This window comes from Epinephelus moara, chromosome 24, assembly GCF_006386435.1.
Source record: "Epinephelus moara isolate mb chromosome 24, YSFRI_EMoa_1.0, whole genome shotgun sequence".
Classification (NCBI taxonomy): Eukaryota; Metazoa; Chordata; class Actinopteri; order Perciformes; family Serranidae; genus Epinephelus; species Epinephelus moara.
Window position 1 is genome coordinate 20199619 of NC_065529.1, and position 26518 is coordinate 20226136.

The 26518-nt window shown below is 42.2% G+C and overlaps 1 protein-coding gene across 5 annotated transcripts in view; it reads right to left on the minus strand.

Annotated features, from left to right (window-relative positions):
• LOC126385438 (plexin-A1-like) overlaps positions 1 to 26518 on the minus strand; it is a 294361-nt gene that overhangs the window by 147068 nt on the left and 120775 nt on the right. For all 5 annotated transcript variants that reach the window (XM_050037151.1, XM_050037155.1, XM_050037152.1 and 2 more), the window contains exon 3: positions 10800 to 10982. In XM_050037151.1, the coding sequence (XP_049893108.1) occupies positions 10800 to 10982 (183 nt within the window). The remainder of the gene's footprint in view (positions 1 to 10799; positions 10983 to 26518) is intronic.

The following is a 26518-nucleotide window of genomic DNA, read 5'->3' on the forward strand; positions in this document are numbered from 1 at the left end:
GCTATCACCAACTCTTATGCTAACAGGATTAGCCACAGGGTCAGTGCAATATGGCTAGCAGTGGTCAGGAGGCAAGCAGGCTAAAGGCGGGCAGGCTGGGGGCAAGTTACCAAGCCAGCTAACATTATGAAAAGGCTTTGGGCTGAAGCTTTTCCCTCTGGGCAACGCAGGGCGGGGGGGTAATTAGTTAGACGGTGGGAGACGCCACCATGCTGTGTGAGAAGGATGAACACAGGGAGCTGTTGCATTTGGAGTTGTTTGTGTGGACATATCTCAAGGGTGTGTGTGTGTGTGTATGTGTGTGTGTGTGTGTATGAGAAAGAGAGGACAAACTCTATGCCCAGCTTCAACGCTGTGACCCTGAAATGCTCCCAAAGCACATGATAGTCATGTGAGGACACACTTGTAACAACAAACAAAAAATAATTCCAGTGATCGCATTTTCTGTCAACCAATCAAACAATGTATGCAAATGTATGCCGGTGAGCATAGATGTGTATTTGTTTCTATACACACAAATGTTAATCATCTTAGCGTCACTAAACCAGAGGAACTAATCAAAAACAATCTATTAAGAATCTATTAGCTTGGCAATGGGTAATCTGATAAGCCCGCTACAGTCGCTTCCCATAGGAGAGTGTGCATGTGCATCTAGTGCTGTCTGCATTCTTCACAGTAGATTAGCTAATTTGATAGTAACTCACATATTAACACTCATTTACACTCGTCATTTGGTATAATGAAGATGAAGAAGCTCCTCACATCCTGTTATTTACAGAGATTTAAGAGAAGGTGCTGCGTCTTACTCTGTTATATGTCCTACTTCTATGCAAGAGTATCTCTGTTAACAGCTGATCATTCCTGCCACTTTATGGCTGAAGGGTTATGTAGCTTCCAAGTGTGGTTGTTAAGGGCTTGTGGAGAGCTGTACAGCCATTTGAAGACAGTCCCCTCCAAGCCAAGGCATATACTGTGTGTTCTGCTGGGCTTAATTGCAAGGAAACGAGTGTGCGAGACGTTGCGCGAGCGCGTGCGCGCCTGTATGTAAGATACAGCCACTGTGGGCCAAAGGTAATCTATGCCCGCTGTGCCACTCATGCCTAACCCTCTGGACACTGTGCTGCCGTCCAACATGCCCCAGTGTGTGTCCAAGTTTGTATATACCTGCATGAATGTGCTCATGTTGGCTTGTTAGCTTGAGATATGACATCCCTTCTGGTGTCAGCATATGTGTGTATGTGTGCATGTGTGTGTGTGTGTGTGGGTGTCTTGCCAGAAGTGAGTGTGCCCATGGAGCCTTGGCACTGTGCCATCCACCAGGTGTGCTGTTGGCTGAATCAGTTGGCATGGACAGAGCTAGGCCAGGACTCTAAATCCTCTACCCACAACTACGGATGGGATGATATCCAATTTTATTGTGGATCGTGATTAAAACCACAATACTCTGGTCACAATAATTTGATCTTGGTGAATTTACATGATCAAGGTAATCCTGAATATGGTGTCCAGCAGCACCCAAAGTTACTCTGCAACAACAGGCTGCATATTTCAAGAAAAGCAAAAGGTCCAAATCAAGCATTGGCATATTTCTTATTAAAATATTTGATGCCATTTTAAACAGTGAAAAAAAATGGCTTTTAAGATTGTTTTTTGCGGTGTGTCCTATCTGTAATGCAATTAATATTTTGGCCAGGATAATCATGACATTATATTTTCATATTATGCCATGCCTACCAACAATTTCCCTTATCCAGTCATATGCTCAGTATTTCCCAGACTTCCCAAAGTTTGTAAAAGGATGATTTGATAGTTTTGCTGTTGTTAAACATGGTCCCCAATCAATCAATAAATCAATATGTTTGCAGTTTTCCAACAGCATGAAACATACAAAAAATGGATATCTTTGGCTGATAAGAAATGTACTTAAAGCATATTCCCTATCTCATATTGTTACGCTACATGGTAAATGGTATGTAACTTTGCACATATATATGATATGAAAAGTAGGAATTCTATGGAGATGACCTAGAAACAGACTGGCCTTGTCCTCACTTGGATCATGTGAGCATCCCAGCTTGCATCCAGACTCTTCTAATCTTCCCTTAAAAATGGATTCTTGCATGCTACATGTATTATTCATCTGCATCGCTCTTTCTTTTCCCTCTGTCTCCTTTTCTACCGGCTTTCTTTCCCTCTCTCATCTACTCCTCACTTTGCCTCATTAACCCCTGCTAGTAGTGAATTAGGATGGGAACGCCGAGGTAGTGAATGAGTGCCGTGCGGCACAGTCACACGCTGTTGGACCGGGCTGAAATGCATTAGCACTGAGATTATCAAGGGCTGAACTGCTCTCATCAATGGCATTAGCTAACATAGGAGCACACTGTAACTTATCCGTCGCTTTAAAAGTGATTTGCTTTGAGCATTTTGCAGTGCACCGGTGAAATTACTGGGTAATATTTGGCACTGAGTTTAAGATGAGACATTTGTTAAGATTTGCATTTAAGTACAATCAAATTGCAGTAATTCATAGTTTCCCTTAAACTATCGCCAGTGTTTAGTAAGGTAGGGAATATGGATCATTACGGCTCTTGTAGGATGAAGGTGTAAAGTTTGAGACACTGGTTTAATGAGACTGCATGGGTGGATTTCTGCATGTGTGTGTGTGTGTGTGTGTGTGTGTGTGTGTGTGAGTGTGGGAGATTGGGAGGCATTAAATCTTTTAACAAGACCCCTCATTACTGTCTACCCTCACAACCTGTGTTACAACCCATTTTCCAAGATGTGAAAGTATTTGTGTGTATGCAAGACAGCGCACACACATTTACATGCAAACTTCTAACATATATGTACATTCCAATGCGTGTACCCTATGTGTGTGTGTGTGTGTGTGTGTGTGTGTGTGTGTGAGTGCACGCTCTGCCCTTCTCTTTAATGAGAGAAAATGATTAGAGAAAAATAGAGATCACTACATCTCAACGCGCGCACACACTCACACACACACACAACGCTCAACTATTATCAGCGAGAGGAATCTTTGATCACAGAAGGAGACAGACAGACAGAGCGGAAAGAGAATATGTGAGCAGCAGATGAAACGGAGAAAATGAGAGAGAGAACAGAAGCGGAGAGGCGACGTGAAGAAGCAATGGATGATTCCTTTTACTAATTCATAACTGTAGTTTTACAGTGGCTGTTTGAGTTAGAATGAGAGTTATGGATGCCTTTTAGACATTCTTTAAGCTTATAATATCCAACAATCTATATGGCTGTTTCCAGAGGTGGCAGCACCTGGGGCCTGAAGTCACACCTGCATCTTACATTCACTGTGGGAAACTCTGCTTCCTCCAAGGCTTGAGTGTGTCTTTGTGTATAATGCGTCTGTATGAGACTCCACAGGAAGATGGTGTGTACTTTCATAGGGCCTTCACACACTACGACAATGGTCAGCCATTGGTCAATGTCAGGCTGTTGGTGGACGTCTGTCAGCCTTGTTTTTGCAATGTGTCTCGCACCACTGGTACTAGTTGGCCCTTGTCTTTTTTTACAGCCAATTTAGCATGTTGAACTACCATCCTGAATCAGACCTGATGGTCTTCCGGTTTCCCTTTTTTCTCTGTGGTGTGTTCAGATGCAACATTTTGGCCCATCACAGGTGACGTAAGGTGACGCAATAGTCAGCGTTCGTCGCCACAAGTCCTTTGATTTCAGTTTGATGTGTCTGGACCTTAAGTTAGGTGCAGGTAACTGCACAAAAGGACATGTCAATAGATGGTAAATGACGAGACATAACTGATATCCACGTTTCATCAGGACACACATATATGGAGACAAGCTCATTCTCAAAACCTGACGAATATGCAGAGTTTCCTTCACAGATCTACACACATGGACTGTAAGCCAACCATTGTCCTCCTGTGGAAGCCCTGTATGCCAGAGTCGCTCTGGGTAGGACAGCACAGGCTAGAAACCATACAACATCGTACTCTATATGGGAAGCTAGCCGCCCGGCTAGTTCATTTGATTAAGTTGATTTCATGCTAGGTTGCATGCTAAGAGAAGGTAGAAAGAGAAAGATATACTGTATATGCTCGGCTTGTCACACTCACATTATGGCTTAACGGGGCTGTATGTAATCGGAAAATGCCATTTAAACCTTGTGCTGTCAGGAGAGGGAAGAAACCGCTGCAGAAAAGACACATTCTGCTGTTAATTTGGGAACATCCTAATGAGACTGGATGACTGATGGTGCACTGGGAAAGAGCTAAATCAAGTGGAAAAACTCAGTGTTAAATGCAAAGTGTAAATGATCTGTTTTGTCTTGAGCGCCCGTTCTTAACTTCGATTCCCTCTACCGTATCTGATCCCTTTCATCGTTCCCCGCATCTCCATTTCCCCCCGTCTCTTTCTCATCCGTTCTGCGTTTGTGTGTGACCGCATGCAGTTGTGTGAACTAATGACCGAGGGCTACCAAACGTCTGCACAAAGCCAGCCTCTGTGCTGCTGCCCGGCCATGCAACTCGTGGCGCGGCTGGCTGTGCCAAATGATGACACAAACCACACACACACACACACACGCAGGTCACTGTGCCATATTTTCCGATGAAGATTTTCAGTTTAGGATCTTATCAAGCAGAAAGATAACACACATATCGAGACAGTGAGACTAAGTGTTAACACACACACACACACACACACACACACACACACACACACACACACACACACTTCATCTCTCATCCCACCAACCTGACTACATTTACCAGTCAAATATTATGGTGTGTTTCACAGTGTGTTTATTTGTCCCTTTTTGGGTGGAGGTCCTGTCTGTGAAGGCTGGGAGGCAGACATTTAAATGCAAACCACAAACACACGTGCCCACACACACATACACACACACATGGGGGAGTTTGACAGGGCAGCATTATGCACCAGTGGAATAACAATCATCAGTCAATTAGGCTGTGACATGGTCTCTTGATGGTGACACCGGCAGTCCCAGTGGAATACATCAGTGACTCCACACAGCAATATACACATACGAACGACAAACTGTCACTTGTTATTAACCCCTAGAATGCCACGTGGCTGGTGTAGTTACTACAAAAACATGTAAGAGGTGACATTAAACATGCACCAAAAAAGATTTAATGGTCAACTGGCAGCAGAAAATATTTCCTCCATTTGTCAGATTCTTATTTTTATTCTATTTCTCTTGCCTATTTTTACTAATAGTCGCAACAGCTTTTGATTAAATAAAACTAGCGAGCAGACTCGAAGAATCTGATGTCAAGAGTTCATAAAAACCAACTGTCTTGGGCCAAGTCCACACGGACATGGATATTTTTGAAGACTGGGCTTTATCTCCTCCTTACTAGAAAAATTTCCATACACACAAACACTGTAATAAATAAAATCTCTGTCCAAATAAAAACGCACAAACACAACTAAAGCACTGTCAAGAGCATGCCAAACCAACAGGCAGGCGATATTGCTGTAACCCTAAACTAGGGCTGTACCCATCCAAGAAATTATGTCAGTCGAATCAGATTTGGCCATTTTATACAAATATTCACCATTTTATTTTTTCATATAAAGTTTCAAAGTTTCGGCAGGCTCAGCAGGACATTCAGTGTGACAGTGGCTCTCATGTAATATGTAAAAAAACTAACTACGCTAACAATGGATCAGAACTGTGCAATAGCATTTTTTGCTGTGTGTCATGTTAAGTATCTGTGGGCTGTAAATTCACCACTTCAAAGCAGAAGAGAGAAGATAATGTTATCTCAAAGCCTTACAGTGGAAGTTTCTATCCCTCTGTGCCACTGCATCACATTCGCCTAAGAGTCAAGAACACTCACTCCGCAGCAAAATCTGGGAACCAAAATGTCCCCAGAAGTACATGCACAGCACACTGACTAGCAAAAAAAAAACCTAAACAGAAACAACTGCTCAACTTGAAGCAGTTTTACTAGGGGGTCTTTGACTGATAATTTGAATCTCTGACTTTCAAGGGGCAACTCTACCCTAAACCCAAGCAAATAAGATGAAGGTAAAGATGCTGGCCATTCAGAGGCCTGTAAAAAACTATTTAACCAGAAGGCTACCTGTAGGTGGACCCTTCATGGTGCAATCTGATGTCTCTGTTCCTCAATGTAGTGGTGAGTAACTGTACATTTATGCGTCCATTGCACGAAGTGTCAGCTCATTTGTGAAGTCTCACAAAGGAGATAGTGGCGCACACTCTGATGACACGGCAAGGCAAAAACTCAATTTTCCCTGGGTGGTCTACCCTGATTTTCAGTGATGTAAAATGCAGTTTGCATATGGACAAAATATATACCTGTAAAGATGTGTAATAGGCCTTTAAGAGGCCATCTGAATGTGGCAGCTATTATGTATCCTTCCTGGCACTTGATGCTTAGATTGTAGCTGCTTGGCTGATGCCGTCATCCTCTCATCTTTTAAGATGACAGAGCTGATAGGGGTTGATGTTCTTGCTTAAGGACACCTTAACAGAACCAATGCTAATTAGTTTACAGAAACACTTTGGCTGGTGCAAAGGTCAATCATATTATCTTCTGATTTGAGACATTCTCACTTACCAACAGGCACTCTGCTGCCTTCAGCTTAAACTTAACTTAGCATATCTTTAATTCATATTAAAACTAACTTTTCCGGAACGTTTTGTTTTTCTTGCACGGGTCATTACAGTTTTATGTTGGACCTGTATTTTCCTGCTGCTGTTAGAAGTCTCGAGTTTGCCTCATTGACGTTCCAAACAGATGAATGGGAATTGGACGGCGACTTCCCAGCGCACCCACCTGAGCCTGGCACAGCCACAATGGGCGCACAGCGGGCACTGAGGGCTCCTACCACCTGGCACACTGGCCACATACGCACAGCAGATGGCTCGAATCGGCCCCCCGATGGAGAGCGCAGCTGAGGAATCCTAACGTGTGTTTGTGTGTAAATGTGTGTGTGTGCAGTTTCAAAAACATGCTCTTACAATAGGTATTGGATTATCGACTGGGATCCTCTCCTTTGTCTGGCGTCCTCAGACCACCTATTGAGATTGTCCATGTGTGTGCAAGTGTGCGTGGGTCACGGTAAATGCCCTTTCATTGTCGATGATCAACAGTGCCTTAAAGTGCAGAAGTGGCCAAGAGAGTCACCACAGTTTCACTTGAATGTCCATCTGCTGAGTGCTCTACTGCACAGACTGCAGCAGCTTAGTTACAGTGTGTCTTTGGACGGGAAGACATAAAAAGGAGAGAGTGAGTCATGATACAGTATGTAAAGCTGGCGTGCTGACAGATGAACAGGGACACAGGGTGACCAATGACAGGCCGAGCCAAGCAGACAGAAATAATGAAACAGTCAAAGGGAATGGAAGCTTTTAATCCTAAATATTAAGTGCAGCGAACGGCCAGTCCGCCGCTGTGTCCTTGACCGCAGCGGTATCCAGATGACCGCTGGAATTAGTTAATCACACCAGTGGACGTCACCTCTCCTCATCACTTCCTTCTCTCCTCCACACTCTCCCGCTCTTCTCTCTATCTGCTCCATCTTCATATCTCTCTCCCTTCCTCTCCCCTGTATCGCTCCCATCTTTGTCCCATCAAGCCAGGACTCATTAGTTAAAGCTTCCCCTGTGTGTGTGTGTGTGTGTGTGTGTGTGCGTGCGTGAGAGAGATTGTGTGTGTGGCGAACAGAGCACAGAGGGACTTCATTAGTGCATTAAACACGTTGTTTGCGCCACCGTCTTGTTGCTCTGGACAACCTTGAGCATTACAGTTGGTTAAAAATAAACTCAGAGTAGATAATGCAAGATATCAAAGCACTTCAAGTCCAGCCAAATGACGAATGAAGAATCGCTTCAGGTAAAATATTGCTACTTTAAACAGAAACATCTTCCAGGACCCCCGACAAAGAACAGATCTATTTGGCACAAACTGGTTGTTTATTTTTATCTATATAGCTATGATAATAAAAGAAGTACCTGCAACACAGTGCTTTGGCTTCTTTTAAATTCTGTCAATCCTTCTCTCAGAGTAAGACAGAAAAAACTAGAAGGCTGTCTCCTTTAAGCACAGTCATCCATCCTGCCTATATTCTCCCTTTTCCTATCCACCCAACCCCCCTCCACCCTCAGGCATGGCTATATAAACAGCATTCAATGCTAGTGCTCTCCAGAGGAAAGTGAAAGAACAGGAGCGCGCTCCATCACAGCATCATGGTCTGCATGCACTCCCACAAAACTGTCAAAAGCTCGAAACACACTCATGGAGAAACAGATCCTGATGACTCAACCTCTTCTTTTACTGATAAGATGATAAGCACACATATAAAATCACTTATAGAAACCCATAAAAACACAGAGCAGGAGAAGACGACTAACGCCTGCCAGATCAGTGAGGAAGAATCTGTTATCACATGCCACTAATTCAGTTGCTCTTTTTTCATTTTCTTAATCATCTGTCTCTTTATTACTTTGCCTTTTTTCTTTCTTTCTCCCCAACCATCAATTTTTTTTTGGCAGTGCTGTGAGTCTCTGTGTGAATGCGTGTGTGCCCAAATGTCAGGTTTTAGATATTGTTCCCTCTATGCAAATTGAATATTTTCCAAGACCAGATTTCTTGTTGTTTTCGGGTTTTCTGTCTGAAACAGAAGGCAGCCAAAAGAACTGCAGGCTCCTTGGCTCTGCTGTTACACACACACACTCACACACACACACACACACACACACACACACACACACACACAACAAACAAGTATTAAAGTAACATACCTCAGCAACCTGCTGTAGCATTGCTTTCTCTGGTGATGTTCCTCACACACACAAACACACCTCAGCCAACGTGCAAAGCAGCGCAGAAGAAAAGACGTGATGATAGCGACATAAAAAAAGGGACTACTGCCAAGCTAAGTGAATGGGTGTCACTTTGACAAATGCACAGCGCTGAATCTTAGTCAACACTGTATTGTTTGTTGTCTCTCGCTCGCTCATAAACACAAACACACACACACACACACACACACACACACACACACACAAATCCATGCCATCACAAGCGTACACATTATTATGCGTACTGTGAGTGACAAACACACAAATACTGCGTGCATACACAAACACGCATTAAAAGCACACAAACACACAGGCTGATTATACATTCATAATATTGAATGGATGACAGGTCTTGAGCAGTGCGGCGGGAAACGGGGTGAATTCTAATGAGCTACCATTTACCCCGAGAGCTCTGTCGTCCATAGACTGGATACACACACACACACACACACACACGCAAAGACGTGACACATAGTAACGAATACCCTGGCTGCACACACAAGCATGTTACACAGATAGAATTGTAATTATGGCACATTGTAAGCGCGTACATCTTACATACAATCACCATGTCATCCAGGAATAAATTCAAACCAACTGTCACTCTGTTACATCAATTTACAGACAATAAGGTTTCATCTGAGAGCTCTCTCAATCCTGCATCAACATCAACAACAGCTGCATCAGTGTGGTCAAAATCTGTATATGATGTTGACACAAACCTCAAAATGCTAATGTGCAAATTATACTGAACGAACAACACAAATTACCCAACGTTTTTACTTTCAAGACAAGCATACGTCAGCTCGTGACAGATTACTTTATATGGACATCTGCTGCAGGCACACTACTGCAAGAGTTTACATTACATTAACGTCAAGGAAACATGAAGTCTTGGTTGCTGACGTTTAAATTCCCCTCTGATTTTGGATCATATTCCTGTTGAAACGTGTTCTGAGGCTTTTATTGGTGAATTTTCATGGTAGAAAGTGCCACTATACTCTACATTAAGACCCAAAAATGCTGACGAATCAGGGAAATCTAGGTTTTTATTAGCAGGGCACCTTAAGAGACAGTATCAGGAAAATAAAATGCTTTTTGACCATTACGGCATGTAAACATGTTCTAGTAGAAATCCAAAATACAAGTTTGAAAATGGAAATGAGCATATAGGTCCCTTTTAAGACATTAACTCCTAAACTGCTCTTGAAAAGAAAAGTTGTATCAAGCAGAGTTTATCTGGAAGTCAGACTCTAACAGAACACAGAAAGTTAAAAAGTCCATTCATCCATCACCGCTCCATCCATCTGCCCTACCCTCCATCTACCCACCTGAATTAATGCACACCACACAGCTGACCAGAACAGAAAAGCCATTCACCAGTCATAGCTGTTGGATTGATTGAAGGCGAGCTCTTAAAATTAGAGGCGAGGCGGTACATGGCGTTGGGATACAGCAGTAACATTTTATGTGTGACGTGACTAACATGACAATCAATGAGAGGAGTAGCCACAGACTGGCTTTAAATTGCTTGTTAAACGAACAGGTTTTAAAGAGGCACTTGAATGTCCTGTTGGAAATGGCCACTAGCGAGAAAAATGGAGTTGACTGCATTTAATCTTAGTGAGGAAAAAAAAGGTGCCTGCAAAGTGCTCCGTGTAAATGCACAACGATTAAAAGCTGCAAGCATACAGTTCATTAAGAGAACAATAACCACCAGCGCCTGAAAAGCTGCTCACTATTTAAAAAAACAGGAAAAAAAATCACCAAGTGGGCTGCAGCCATTTCTCCAAATGTCCTTGAAATGACAAGCACCTAAAAGCAAGTTTTTTTCTACACTGAACTGACTTAAAGGCAATTTCCTTTTAACAGCAGCACTAGAAATCAACCAAAACAAAAAACAACCAATAAACTCACATGTATACAACAGAAGAAATAACATTCCTACCTTCTTCAGTTTGCCATTCCGCGTGCCGACAAAAGCCACAGTGTTGCCGCGGTAGTCATACGCCGCCACCGAGGTCATGCCATCATCTTTGTCGATGAAGAGGGGAGTGCCCTCGATGGTGCTGGTTCCCCCCAGAGGCTGGTTGAAGTCCTGGCCACAGAAGTTATCGTCTATCTGCAGCGGCTGGAGAGAGGGAGAAAAGACAACAATCAGACAAGAGGTACAACAGAAGAATAAAACTCAGATTGGATACTGAGGATGCACATTTAAAGTATTCATTTTGTACCTTACAATGGATTTCTATCCATTGTAAGGTAATCTATGGATTTGACGTTTCATTTGTGTGTTAAGACGTTGTAAAATGCCACGACTTCTGTTTTATCTTGTGCACTTTTTTCAGACTCAGTACATCCCAAGCGTCATGGAGAACATTTTAAATAATGTCCTTTATTTGTATCTTGAGGCCTTATTTTTGTTAAACAGCTCAAAGTATAGAGAGAAGACGGACAAGGAGAGAGCAGGGAATTAAACATAACAAACGTCCAGATCAGGCCCAAAACATCAGGCGCCTTAGCCCAGTGATTTCCAAGGACGCCACTCAAAAAGTGTCTCTAAAGCAACAGAGCCTGCATCTTAGAGTCCACTTCTTACTTGTTTCCCTACCACAGAGGGGGTACAGACAGACCTATAGGTGTGTCATCTAACTTTACCGCTTTTACTTGATTATTCAACATGTTTCGCAGCCTATTCAAACACGAGCCATTCACAAACACACCCTTCTTTCTCCCCAACAGAATCCCACCGTGCAAAACCTTCAACATATTGTAAAGTGTTCAGTCACGGCGGTGACATGGTGGTAATGCTGGTGACCATGTGACAATAACTGGAGCATTCCCGTGTCACAAGGGGCCCATCGCCCCAGGCAACCCGCTGACCCATATGATGCCTTAACCAGTCCCCACAAACACACAGAGAGCACAATCAGTGGCCTATGAAGTAGGGTTAAAGTGCCACAGACAATGAATGGTTTGTTAAACTAACACATTTTGTGCCTTTGCACAGACAGAAATTGACAATGAATTTTGATAACTGATTGTTTAGGTAATAACCATGACGAATATTAACTTTTTCCAGCCTCTAAAATGGGAGAATTTCCCATTTTTCTCCATTTAATAAGACTGTAAATTCATCATCTTTGGGTTTTTCACAAAATGAGCGATTTAAAGACATCAACTTAGGCTCTGGGAAATTGTGAGGAACATTTTTGACAATTTATCAACTAATTGAAAGTAATCATGACGATAATAGATGATGAAAAAAGCAGCTATTAGCCCAAGGTTTGATAATAAAAATCTTTGTGTGTTAATCAGACAAAAGGACTATTTTGGATAATTCACTGTTTTTACTGAGACCAAATGTGTGAGTGTGAGAGTGCAGACATGCGTGTGTGTCAGACGCGAGGTTGCTGACTGACTGCTAAAGTGAGGAACTGAATGGGCGTCAGTGTGTGTCAACTGGAGCCAACGTACGCATGTGTGAGTTAGCGCACACACACTTGGGGAGTGTGTAAATGGCGGTGTAATCCACAGTCTTATCACTACATCATCTGATTGATCCAAACAGGAGAAAAGATAACACCCCCCTCCCTCGCTCCCTCTTCCCCCCGATCTGCCTAAATTGCCTTCAGCTCAGCACATGTCAATAACCCGTTATTCTGCCTTTTTTCTACTTTCTCAGTCTTTTTCGCCATCTCCTTCCAGCAGCTACAGTAACTGAGCAAACATCAATATCCCCTCCCTGTCCTTTTCTACCTCCGTCCATCCGTCCCTTCTCACCTAATCGCTCTGCTGCTCCCTCTTCATCCATCCCTCCTTGGCAAGTCTCCCTCCCTCTCCATCTCCAACTCAGTCACTACTCTTTCTTTCGTCCCACACAAACCTCTTTCGACCTGCATTATGTTCTCCAAAGAGTGGAGAGGTGTGAATGTGTGTGTGTGTGTGTGTGTGTGTGTGTGTGTGTGTAGGGTGGTAGAACTATCAACTGGAGTCAACAAAGAGCTTGCTCTCTCTTGTTTTTCTTTTCTTCCTTCGGAGATGTCACGTGATAAAAAAGCAAAGAATAAAAGAGAAGAAGACATTTTCATTGAAGCCTCTCTCTATGTGTGTGTGTGTGTGTGTGTGTGTGTGTGTGTTTAAGAAAGTGAGAGACAGGAACACACACAGCCATTACCTGAAACAACTTTCTTTTGTAGCAACTAATGGCTTGGGGGCAATTTCTTTCCTCGGAACAAAAGCGACTGACAGACAACACACTCCGACAAATGCACACGTGAGGATGTGCAAACCTGTGCACACATACACACACCAAGACACACAGTCAACCAAAGCATCCGGCTTATTTTATGTGTGTACACACAGATTTGGCTACAAGCAAGAGAACAATTCCCATCGTCTACATATGGCATACAACTAGGGGCAACAATTTTAAACCATATATTCATGAGAGAAATCCATCAATCTGGACCGGAGTCAGCCCTACACACACACACACACACACACACACACACACACACACACACACACACACACACACACAAGCAATCGAATGCCGTCAGAGCCTTAGGAAAACAAGTTAAAAGGGTTAATCCATCTTCGATGGAAGAGACTCACTGTCGAAAATACTGTATACAGTAGCCCCCAGAGTCTATAAGGGTTAACACACACTACCACACACACAGTAGCCTATATAGGTTTCTCTAAGGCACTGAAGGTTAAAGGTGCTCCAGCATTCCTGCAGGTCTGGAAGGTTTAAACAGCATGGATCAGCATGGAATAAAAGGCGTTTCCCTTGAGGTTGGAAAGCATTTTAATGGAGGCTACATTCTGATGTGGGTTCTGCAATTTAAGGCACTAAAAGATCCCCACGTGAGCTGGAGCTAATATTCAGTATGGAAAGAATATTCCCCCTCTGTGGTCTCTGCAGGGTTATTGGCTAGAGACCATATTTAACGTTCTGCAGTGTTTTCAAACATGCAGAACTCCGCTGGGGATGAACGAGTTAAGCCAACAACCTTCCACTGACTTTGGCAGCAGAGTCTTACAGACGCAGAATGAGGAGGTTTCTTGTTTTGATTTGCAGTGGGTGCATGTGGTGCTGGATGAATTTGTGGATTTACGGTTCACTGGGGCTTGGTCTTTTCTTCTTAAGACCCCCTGCCAAAAAGAAGCAAGTATGAGTATGTCAAAAGTAGGATTTCATTTAAAAAAATATATACATTTGTATATTAGGGCTGGGTGATATGACAGTATATACCATGCAAGAGTAGGAATGTTTCCACTGGTAGAGATTTGGTAATACAGTTTCTACTGCGGGAGCTATTCAGGGAAGGATATGTAGCAAATCAGGTGGATTTTTGCGTGATCTTGTGATTCTCCCGTGACCTTGTGATCTCGCAAATCCAGCTAACTCACAAGGTTACCTTGTCTGGGAAGACATGGAGAAGGAGAGTGAAACTGTAAATACTGGAACCTGTAACACTTGAAATTAGCATTCTCTGAATGTTAAGGCTTCCATTTTAAAAGAAATTTAGTTTTACTGATTTGAGCCTTTTTTTTTTTTAACTCAAGCATTGTCTCTTGTGAGGTTGTTGGTTTTTCTTTGTATGTAAGTTCCAAATAAAAGACGAAAATGATCAAATGTGTTAAAGTATGATATGGTTATTTCAAACTATTTCTTGAGTAAATTTCCAGCACATATACTGCATCATGATGTATACTGTTAATGTCGTGTAGGGCTGCACAATCAGTTGAATGTTAATCACAATCACGATTTTGGCTTCCCTCAATTAAATGAACAGGTCGACTGCAATATTGACTTTAAGTGTGTGCTACTCTCAAAGAGAACATCTCAGTATAATAAAACCAAAGCAGTGCTCTGTTTATTTAAATGTCAAAGTGCACTAGAAACATTTTGTCTCTAAAAACAATGAATAATCGTGAGAAATAAGTGTGATCTCAACATTGATCCAAATAATTGTAATTATCATTTTGACCATTATTGTGCAACCCTACTGTCATGATGTGCGATTTAGGCCATACGGCCCACTCCTACTAATGATTATTGTCAATCTACCGATCAATTGCTTTGGGTAAAAATAGCAAAAATGCCCATCAATAGCTCCCAAAGCTCACACTGACATATTAAAATGGATTTTCTTATCTGACCAACAGTCCAAAACCGAAATCTATTCAGTTTATCATCAACACACAGATAATCAGAATGTGTTTCTTTGTGAGAAAGTGTAACCAGTGATTTTTTTCATAAAAAATTGTTGCCTATTAATTTTCTGTTGATCAACCATTTGATTAATATACAAATTGTTGAAGTTGTGCTGCAAACTCAGACTGAGAGCAGATAAATCTCTATAAACTGTGATCTGTAATGTGGGTTTTGAAAGGCTCAGTAAACAGGCTCAGAGTGAAGCACTATACTTATGGTGTGTATATACAGTACATGTGAGATGTCAGCTAATATTCAAGGTCACGGAGAAATAGGTAACCTAGATAGTCCTGATACAATATATGAGGATTGCACACAAAGATACACACACATATGTGTATATATAAACCCAGAGTGGTCCCTAGAAACAGCTAGAGGTCACATGTGCTACGGGCTAACAGCCATGACTGTACTGTGGTGGTTTCCCCTGGGCGGAGCTGCTTCAGCCAATTCACACTCCAGAACGATGAAATATACTCATTCATATGGCACCAAACACGCGTGTACACACAACTCACAATAACACTGACTGACTACACTGTGCTGGTTGGCCGGCGCTGAAGGAAGTGGTTGAATAATCATTCCCCTATGATTGCTATTTCTTTAACGCATTGCGTCAAGAAAATATGTCCGGGCACACATTTCGCCAACCTCAAGTGGAATTTGTCAATAGTAAGCTCCATTCAGAAACACATATGGAAACAGCAGAATACAATATGGGCTTATGCACAGGAACATGGTGTTGTTGTTTCAATACACTGCTGTGAATTACAGCCATTAGGTAGAAGAAAAACATGTATGGCAAACACAAAAACACACGTTCATTTGGCAGCGTGAATTAACTGAGCAGCACGTTGCATTAACAGGTGCCATGTTTCTCCATAATAACCTGTTTGTGCAGAAGACATACACAGAAAATATGTTTTTGTATCATGGAGAGCCAGAGAGGACATGAGAGAGAGGGACAGAAGTGGCTGCTGGTATTAATGCTGACAGCATGGTTTCAAGACAAGCCTGCAATTCATCTGTGTGCGGTTGCGTGTGTTTGTGCATGAATATGTGTGTGTGTGTGTTAGAGAAAAAGCAAAAAAGACGCCTTTCTCCTTACTAGTCATCGGCTGTCTCATCATCAAGCCAACAAAAAAACACATTTCCAAAACCCCCATTTTCTACAGTCTCAAGTTGGGTTGAGCGAAACTGGAATATGATGATGTCCACAGTGAAACATGGAGGAAAGTATTGTCCATCGACCCAACCCTGGTCTCAAACATGACTTGCGTGTGTGTGTGTGTGTGTGTGTATACAGGAGAGAAGTAAAAGAGAAGTGGACAGCAGGAAACAAGAATGATCTGGCATCAGCCACGGGAGCTGTTCCTCTGCTGCCTTCCACCTTGTTTTCATATCAGATGATAAAGGCTTCCACAGTGTGAGCACACACACACACACATACCCACACTTTGGTGGATGCAGGTGCCTTTTACCTGACGTGTGTGTACGTGTCTGTGTGTGCACGTGGCTGGCTTCAAGCGGAGTGAGGGATTCTGGGAGAGGGCAGCTCATAAATTACCCAGAAATATCAGCGGGGGCCTTGAACTCATGGAGACATTTCTGGAGTTTCTTCAAGAAGAATAAACACATGAGGCGCTGCTGCGTGTGTGTGTATGTGTGTGTGTGCGCTTTAAACATGGATGAACGAGCCCTCATACTACTTTATAAAGCAGAACAGAAACCCAGCATCCGATGGTTTCCATAGCTACACATTCATAATGCAAAGTGTGTAAAACTGTGTTTTAGAGCTGGACAAATAAACAATAACTATAATTATCGCGGTGCAATTTTCCAAGATGGAGATATAATAACACCTCAATACACCCAAACGCCCTTAGAGCGGGTTAGTAATGCACTTTAAACGCCAGTTGCCACCTGCCATTAACCAGAAGACAAGACCGGCCACTAATGCATACAGTAACATTATAATACAACAATATTCAACACCTTCATCAAGTTATTTTTAGCATGATTGTTTTGACCATGTTTTGGACAGTGGTGGTCTACCCCACGAATGAATCTGACACATAGCTTTAGCTGCTATGGGTGGTCAACTCATCTAATGCTAATGGTAGGTTAGCAAGATAGCATGACTAACTGGCTATTTCAATAGAATGAAATGACATAATGTGACTGAAGGTAACGTAAATAAAAAGTTTATACATTTCCTCCTCCATAAACATAATTTCTACCTGAGTCATGTCATGATAGATTTTCATCAGTAATGAATGACCCTGCATTACTTTGTGACGTCATCAAAGTCCGTCTTTTATTATTGTTTTGATTGAGAAACAACAAAAATTGCATACTATGGGTGTAAAACTTGTAAAATGTTTAGACTGTCTGTACTAAGAGTTTGACTGAGTGTTTGAGTGTGATAGTTATTGATATCGACCATAACACCCTAGTGTGTGTCTATGTGGTCAAAGTTACAAGAAATCACTGTCAAAGAAGAGTACACTGTAGGTTCCTTTCTCATATACTATTATTAGGCTGGAAGCAAAAGGCAAAGAAACAATCAGTGGAAGCCACACACACACTCATACTCTCACACACAGCCTACTGACCTCATACCAGGTCAAAGTGAATTAAGGCCTCATGATGTTTGCTTACTCTGACATCTCTTCCATGTACAGCGCTGACACCAGGCGCCACAGCTGTGACTCGTAACTGCTGGAAACTGGAACCAATCGCAGACTAAACAAACCACAAACACATCTCACACATACTTTCAAGTATTATTTATATATATATTACTGTAAAGATGCTGCTGGGTTTTTATAATATCATGGATGGTAATACAGAATGATGAGGTTTAAATAAACACTACAAAGTAATTTACTACTCCTAATGTGAATGTAAGCCAAAAATTACATTTACAGGCTGCCTCCAATTACCTGACTGTCACCTTCAACTAGACTGCTGAAACACATGATTCCCGTACAAACTGATGCATATTGGAAGAAGTGCCTCCTGTGGTTACTGTGACTTAAACCTGCTCATGTGAAAACTATTCAAGGGATTTTGTTGTGTTCAGTCAGCACACACAATCGAAAAGCAAATCATGTTTCGGTTTAAGGAATTATTCATCTCATGATGGTAATTCATGACTCACCCTCTGACTGTTCAGTCACCAAACTCACAGTGAAGCTAAGATTTTTGTTTTGTTGTGAGCAGTTTCATGTAGGAACTATTTCCTTCATACCAAACTACACCCACCGACCGCATCCCCACACAAAGGAAGTGTGCACCTACTCACAAACAAGAGGCTCCTGGTCATGACAGCTTGAGATGTAAACATTGATGGCTTCCTCGTAAGCTGAGCTGTAAGGTTATGTAGCTCAGTGGTGCTGTGGATTATCTTGAGTAACTGGGTCATAATTTCTAGAAAGAGACATTGTGGCTGAGTTTTGTTTTTGGTGCTTTGACTAGATGGCACAAGCTGAGTGCCATCTGGTACAGCCAGTATCTCTCACACTCGGCGACTGGGTCTGTACTGTATGTCTCTCTTTTTTTTTTTTTTTTTTCAAATCAAAGTTTCTACTGAGATTTTCAAATGAAGTTTCTAATGTCGGTCATTCTATTTTATGATGTCATCATCATTTGGATGAAGCGATTCATTGGATTAGATGAGTTTGTCTTTTTTAATCGGATCAACTTCAATAAATAAATGTAATTTATGGTGCTGTAAAGTTGATGCTGGACCTCCCCCTGAATACAGCTGTGTGCCTCCCTTTGTGTGCAACAAGAGGGAGGGCAAACAGTTTCTTGGCTACAGTAAAAATGTTATTTTGGAAAGGCTAAACACCAATAAATATGGATTGAGGCAGAATATTTCATTAGATTAGAACATGTTTCGAATTTTGGAGAGATAACATCTATCTTTTGTGAATACATTTTGACTTTTGGACTTATCGCTTTCAGTTATTGCAAATGTCTGGATCAACTGAGTCAGGAACACAGCCACTGGACTCTAATTCTTTAACAGTAAACTTTTACCTGTGCAAATATACTGTTTTAAAAGAAGAATAAATAGACAAAGTCTGCTGCGCAGCATTCAAATTCAGATTTACAATTCAAATGTCAATATTATGAATGAAGCTTCAGAGTTTCGAACTTTCAGTACAGCCCTATCAGCAACTCATACTAAAACAATCTAGACTGATAAACAGATCTACAGGTAAGAGGAACAATATGTATTTTTGACTTTGGCATGAACTGTCCTTTTAAAAACAAAAATCGCTGCTCTGTGTTAATAACACCTCCATAACGAGAACACAGTACATGACATGCAATGGACATATAGTACATGAATGTAAAGACAAGCACAAATCTGCTCACAGACACTCTCACACAGCACTAAAATAACCCCTGTGTTTAGGATAACAAGACATAAAAGTCTCATAGGGCTCTGTGCAGACGTCAGCTGTGACGCCACCGGCTCCATGGTGACAGAGTGTGTTTGATTGGTTGTGTCTCAAAGGTGTTAGACAAAATGCTTGATGCATTAACAACATCTTGAGCATTTATAAGTGCTGGTGACTTAAAACCCGAGACTAGAGGGGTGGGAAAAAAATCCGTCTGAGGATGCAATGTATTTTTGTCCAAACAATTTACAAGCTATGAATTGTTTCCTTCCAAAATGCTGTAGCTGTTTTCTAGAATATGTTACTGGATCTGAACTGATCAATAATTTAGAAAGAGAGATGACTGCACCAATTCCATATTCATGGGTTGCAGGGTAGTAATTTCTATGTTGAGTGCACTCCAGGCAGACAGTGAAACCTCAAGGAGTTGGCACCTATTCAGAGAGCTGCTTCCAAAAGCTGTCACCACATGTTTAGACCGCAATCCAACTGAATGTGAGAGACAGAGGAGGAAATATATATACAGTATGCAGTATGTACAGGAAGAAAATACACCCGTAAATGCACGCTGAGAAGCATACAGTCTGTTGGAAATAAACCGATGCCAATATAAGCCAACAGGCTGACAAGACGAGGGCTCGTGATCAAAAGATCATCAGTTTAAATCCCCACACCAGCTGGGAAATGTGGGTGGGGAAAGTGAATGAGTAACATGCTTCTTTCCTCCATCATCAACCACCACAGGTGCCCTTAAGCAAAGTATTTAACCTCCGACTGTTCTGATGGAGATGTGCAGTGACCAGCAGTGGAAGACTTTTAGCAGATTGAAAGGTTTCACAAAGCAAAAGATATCTTAAGAAATTCGAACGGTACCTGTAACTGCATACGAGACATATCAAGCAGCAGTTCAAAATAATTTGATTAAAGGAGCTCTGTATGATATTCAGAGCGTTAATATAGCAGCAAACTAATGACTAATGACGTCCTGAGCAGTGAATGAAGTTATACCCCCTCATACACTTAGCTTCTCTGTTCGTTGTTGTGGTAGATGTACCAGCCAAGTCCCTAAGTGTGTATCCCACTGGCTAGCTAATCGCCATGGCTCTACACTGCACTGATATGGCGATTACTGCTGCTTTCGGGGTGACATCATCGCGTAAACATAGCACCTACCTAATTTTTCCCTCACAGTAAGAGGGTTCCTGGTTCAAACTCGGGGTGGGGGGTTCGAACCCTAGCATGAGGAATCCCTTCTGTGAGGAGTTTGCATGTTCTCCCCATGTCAGCGTGGGTTTTCTCCGGGTACTTCAGCTTCCTCCCACAGTCCAAAGACATGCAGGTTAGTATAACTGGTGACTCTAAATTGCCCGTAGGTGTGAATGTGAGCGTGAATGTTTGTCTGTCTCTATGTGTCAGTCTGGTGATAGTCTGGCAACTTGTCCAGGGTGTACCCTGGACAAATAAAAAAAAAAAAAAAAGGCAGACAATTTGTTAAAAAAAAAAACAGTTAGACAAAACTGGGTAAACCAAATCTGATTTTAAAAGCAATAGGGGTGCAATGGTATCAGATCAACTTTTACATCATGGTATATCTTGAAATCAGTATAATGCTGCAAACCTAAAAAAACAACATTAGAAACATTAGATCTTATTAACTTATAGGACTCTGACACAGGAAGTCATTTGCAGTTTTTAACTTTATTTTCATAAATTTCTATGTAATAAAGCACAATCTGAGCTGTGCTACTAACTGAAAGTGGCTTACGCCGGATTTCCACTGGATGCGTGTCCATTGCGGAACGGCAGCGCTGGTTATCCGCTGCGTGCTCCGCCGTCCGTCAATACCCACCGGCTGCGTTTGCTGTGCGGTGCAGCTCCGCCGGAAGACATCTCGGTGCACTGCAATGATTAATATCTCCTCGTCCATGGTGTCAACGGGGTGAAATTATATCTGAAAACCTCTGACCTGTTGACTTCAGGCCTGCCTCTGCCCATTATGTAGTTTTCAAGGTGTAGTGCAGGGAAATATGATCCGCCGTGAACACTGTGTATTTATTTTGAAAATTAACCGGATGTTTTATTATGTTTCTGTGCACGACTTCCTGCCCTGCACGATCTGCTCTGTGCTGAATTGCTGCGTTGTGCTCCGGCATCCAGCAAAAATAGAAGTCCTGCGTATCTGTTGCGGAGGGCTCCGGAGTGCCGGAGCTGAGACGGAGCCGGAACGCAGCACAGCCGCAGCCGGTGGAAACACACACATTGACTAGAATTGAATCCTATCGGCTCCGCTGCCGTGCCGGAGCGGAGACGCAACCAACACGCATCTGGTGGAAATTGGCCTTTATTGTACACTGTGGTCAGAGCAGTGTCTTACAACAGCAAGAAACACAATATCTTGGATGCACTGGGACATGACATCAATGTAAAAAAATTGCTCCTATGCATATGCATAGAATCTAGGGCGTTACTGGAAAACAGCAGGTATTCCCTTCTAGCACACAAAACTCAGAAAAACCACATGTATGACAAATAGTTATGAAAAGTAAACCTCTGCTGACTCCGTACATTCAGCTCATCTGCATGGAAACCAAAAGCTGGAGGCAGATGTGTGCATTTAAGAGAAACTTAAAACAAACAAACACAGAGAGACTATTAGCATGCGCGATACTGGCACAACCCCTGCCCCACATTCTCTGATTGCTCCAGATAATGATGTATGCAACACACCACCCACCCACAGTACAGATCAATACATAATTACACTGACAATTAGTATCATTAGAGGGGTGCTAGAGATGGGGATTTGTTGAGCTAAACACTCCTCCGAGAGGGAGAGAAAGGTCAGAAAATAGAGAGAGAGAGAATTAAGCAGCTCACACACAGTCTGCATGGGGTCTTTTCCAAAAGGTTTTCTATTGTCCTTTAATAATGGGATGAGAGCGACACTTGAGCACAGAGTGGGTGTGACATTGTTAGCGCACGCATAAGCTCACACACACACGAGTGTGACGCAATCAAAAGCCTATCCTGCATACAAATGAACGAATTCTGGAAATCAAATCCCAAAAATATTAACCGAAATGTGACCCGTTAGTACCAATAACCCGCTTAAGACAACCCGCCTGATCGGTGTCTCCTAGCTCAGCTCATTTAGACTGTCAATTAACTCTGCTCGTCAACTCTTGCTCAATTAATCAGGTCTAATTACTTAAACGCATTTGCCGGCACATCCTTTTAGATTAGGTCTGCAGAAACATGCCTGTGTTTTACAAAGACCACAAGTGAGTTACGTTCATTAGATGATATTTATAATGATGGATTTAATAAGGTTAGGAGCTGGCCAATTCCACTTTGTCTTTTCTGTAACAACATAATGAAAATCTGCTCGGTTCGCTTAATGCGGGCTCATGACGTGCAGAATATTTGCTGGACCGTCTAACGGCAGACAGAAAACCTGATATCGATTTCTGTCTAACAAGTTTCCACTAGTAAACGCTGCCAGTTTAGAAAACTTAACCAAAACCAGAATTCTAAGGGTGAATGCAGTATCCTCGAAATAAAGACAACTCACACTGTGTGCGCCAATGCATCCAATTCAGTGAGTCAGTGTAATGTTCTCCTGTAGTGTGTGTTCTTATCAGCCATAGGTAAAAGGAAGGGTTATAACATTTGCATCTGCTATACTGCTGTAATCAGTCTCCAGGGTGCAGCTCGCCACAGGACGTTACTCACACTGATAACCACGCTCCTCTCAGCAGCTATCCTGACTAGACAAAACACACACTCACACAGTACGCTGATAACCTAAAGCCCCAACAGCAGCAATATCGTTTAAAAAAATCAGAGTTTAGTATATGCAGTAACAGTCTTTATGCTCAACCAAATTAAATAGCCTCCACTTATGAAAAATCTCAAAATAAAATCGAAATAAAACCATAAATCATCAAATATTGTTTATTGGGGGGGAAACTGACTAAGCATTAAGCTCTTTTACAGCAACGCCCTGGATTCACATTCCTACATCACACATATTCTAAGGAAAGACACACCAAAGCAACACCCACACTTCCGCACATGTAATGTCTTGTGAATGCACCATGGAAATACCACAGCAATGAGCACCATCATTAACGAGCTACCTAAAGTCAAAATAAGTGATCACTTCAAGATCAATTTCAGGTTGAGCATCAAATCTCACCTTTGACACTGATGGCCAACAGCTGGTCTATGCAGCACGAAAAAATGAACACTTGGATTGACTCTTTTTTGCTATGATTGATCTCTGATTGATTCATTCATTGGCTTGGGACAAAGTTCAAACCCTCACTATCCATCTGGCGATCGAGAGAAAGCAGCCTGACATTTTGCATAGTCTTTGAGTCAGATATGAGCCTCGTGTGGAGACAAGTGCCAGCATTCCAGCGAGAAAAAAGAATGTCCAAACAAAGTTTTCTTTATTTCTATTTTTGCTACATGATCAGATAAAGTAAGCTTATCTACAATTAGTAAAAAGATACCGTGTTTAACTTCACAGCCCTGTACTGAAAGAATGCATCATCCACAAAAAGACCATTTGTGTATCACTCATCGCGTGTTACCTTGAATTCGTCAAAGAAAACTTGTTTTTGTCACGTGCCTTCACGGTTAACAAAGAATCCAAAAACAACAACCATTCAAGATGAAGTGAACTAAAGAGCAACCACATTTAACAACAACAAAAACTGTATCAAAACATCAGTTTCCAAACTCTAACACAACTCATGCAGTATAATCCAAGTCTCATTTATCCAGTCATATGCTCAGTACTTCCCAAACATGTGGAGTTTTGCCAAAACCTGAGTATTTAAAACACTATCTGCGTACGAGTACTGCACATGGGCAAGCACATACCCTTGAACTCTGCTCATGCGTTCTATTGGGTTGCCCAGGTGCCCTGCTCGTCTGTGTTTTGAATGTTTTGGTGAAAATGTATGTGTTTGATAAGTACTGAGCATGCAACTGGATAAGCGAGACTTCGATTATGCTGCACGAGTTGTGTGAGAGTCTGTAAGCAGATTTTTTTTAATGTAATTTCCCTGTTAACTTCAATTCATCAAGTATCTTCACAATTTTTTGATTCTATGTTCATCATGACGGTACTGATAAACAACTAGTCATTTGTGAGTGTACTGTAAGTATTCCTTTAAGAAAACACAAGGTGCAGGACTATTTGGAAAGTTTTTGGATGGTCTACCTTCATACTCAGCATGAATTAATGCAAAAGGCATCCTAAAATGCTCAGTTATCATTACAGGACATTTCAATCAAGGGCACTGTATAGTGTGCTAAGGCTAATATGACCACTGCTCCCTGTGCTGCCCTCATGTTAAATCCAATGACTTTTCCATGACTTTCTAGAACTAAATGAGTGTTTTCTAATAACCTAAAAGGTTACAGCTGGCTAGTTTAATGTTTGGCTTGCTGTGGAGAAAAGCTGCTGGAAATCACCATTTAATGTGATGACTGTAGTGAGTAAGAAAATATATCCTGCAAAGTGACCCCTGAGCAGAAAGATTCCCTGACTTTCTCGAACTGGAGGACGCCCCTATAAATCCAGTGATATTTCATAAACACCAAAAGAGCTTTGTTGTGTTCCTGAGTCCTCCTTATTATAGCACCTGGCCCAAGATATACACGCCCTGTCAGATGAGCCCCAACACACACACATACACACGCAGAGCTGACATGACAGAGAGCCGTGCTGCTGAAGAGGACAGTGTGGTGGCCAGGTGACGGACACCGATATTATTTGTGCAGCAGCCAGCGTTCAATCAACCTCTCCTCTCCTCCCTCTATCTCTTTCCCCTCTTTCTGTCATCCGCCCTTTTCTCTCGCTGTTCTTGGCAGTGGTGGCGAAAATAATTCTGGGGCTATCACTCTTCCTCTCGTCCTCCTCTTCTCTCTGTCGGTGAATCACTGCCTCTCCTTCGAGCACACCCTGGCTGTAAAAAGCTTGCTGCTCTCTCGTTCTCTCCATCTCTCTCGTGCCATTTTTTCTGTTTATTCCCCTCTCATTGAAATCACCATTTTTGTATCTTTTTCCTGTACATCCCTGCCTTGCTTGCTAAGTGCAGATATCTGCATTTTTAACTTCACAAATTGGAATCTGGCTACTTGTGTCAAGTCTAACAAAGGAAAATCACAGAAAAATGTCTGGAAATCAGATTTTAAACATGTTCAAAGATGTTTTGACATCAAAATCCAGTGGAATCAAAATTCTGTCGTCGCTCAAAAAGCACCGTAACATTGACGTCACATCCCAGTTAGCCAGCACTAAACATGGCTCCACATCAAACTCTTCATAACTGACATCACTGGACGTTTTCATGGCGCTGACAGTAAAAGAACATATCTCAGTTCTTCATCTGGCCTGCAGCTTGCCGTTTTGGTTTCCCGCAATTCAAAATGCAGCATCAGTTCACGTTCATGTGCACATCTACAGTACAGTCATTTCCTCAGTGACCAGTGCAGACAGGTTCAAAACGCCTAAACACAAATCTAGGCGAGATCAGTTGAAAATAGCTCTGTGTGCAGTCGGTGCTAAAGACTGGGTTTGAGAAACTTTCCTGCATTCTGGACGGAGTCAACAACACTGCTGCCCTCTCCTCCCTTCTGTGCTTTCTTTCCCAATCTCTTCCCTGTTCCCTTCAAGCCTCTTCCTTGGCCCGCTCTTGTTATTTTCACACTCACTCTGTCTCTCTCATCTCTCCAACACCATCCTTCAAATTCCCCTACTCTCTCCTGTACGTTGCTTTGGCGTCTAACTCTTCCTCTCTCCCCGACTCCCTCATGTCCTCTCATTTTTACGCCCGCCCACGTCCAGCACCTCTTTCTTTCTCTCTCCTGCCTCTCTCTGGTTCTAGCTGCCGTCTCTCTCATTTACCTCCTGAAACATCCTTTCTTACGCTCACCTCTATACCTCTCTCTTCTCTCTTCCTCTCTCCCTGTGTGGAAATGGTTTGTATTGATCCACTCTCAAACCGGGGA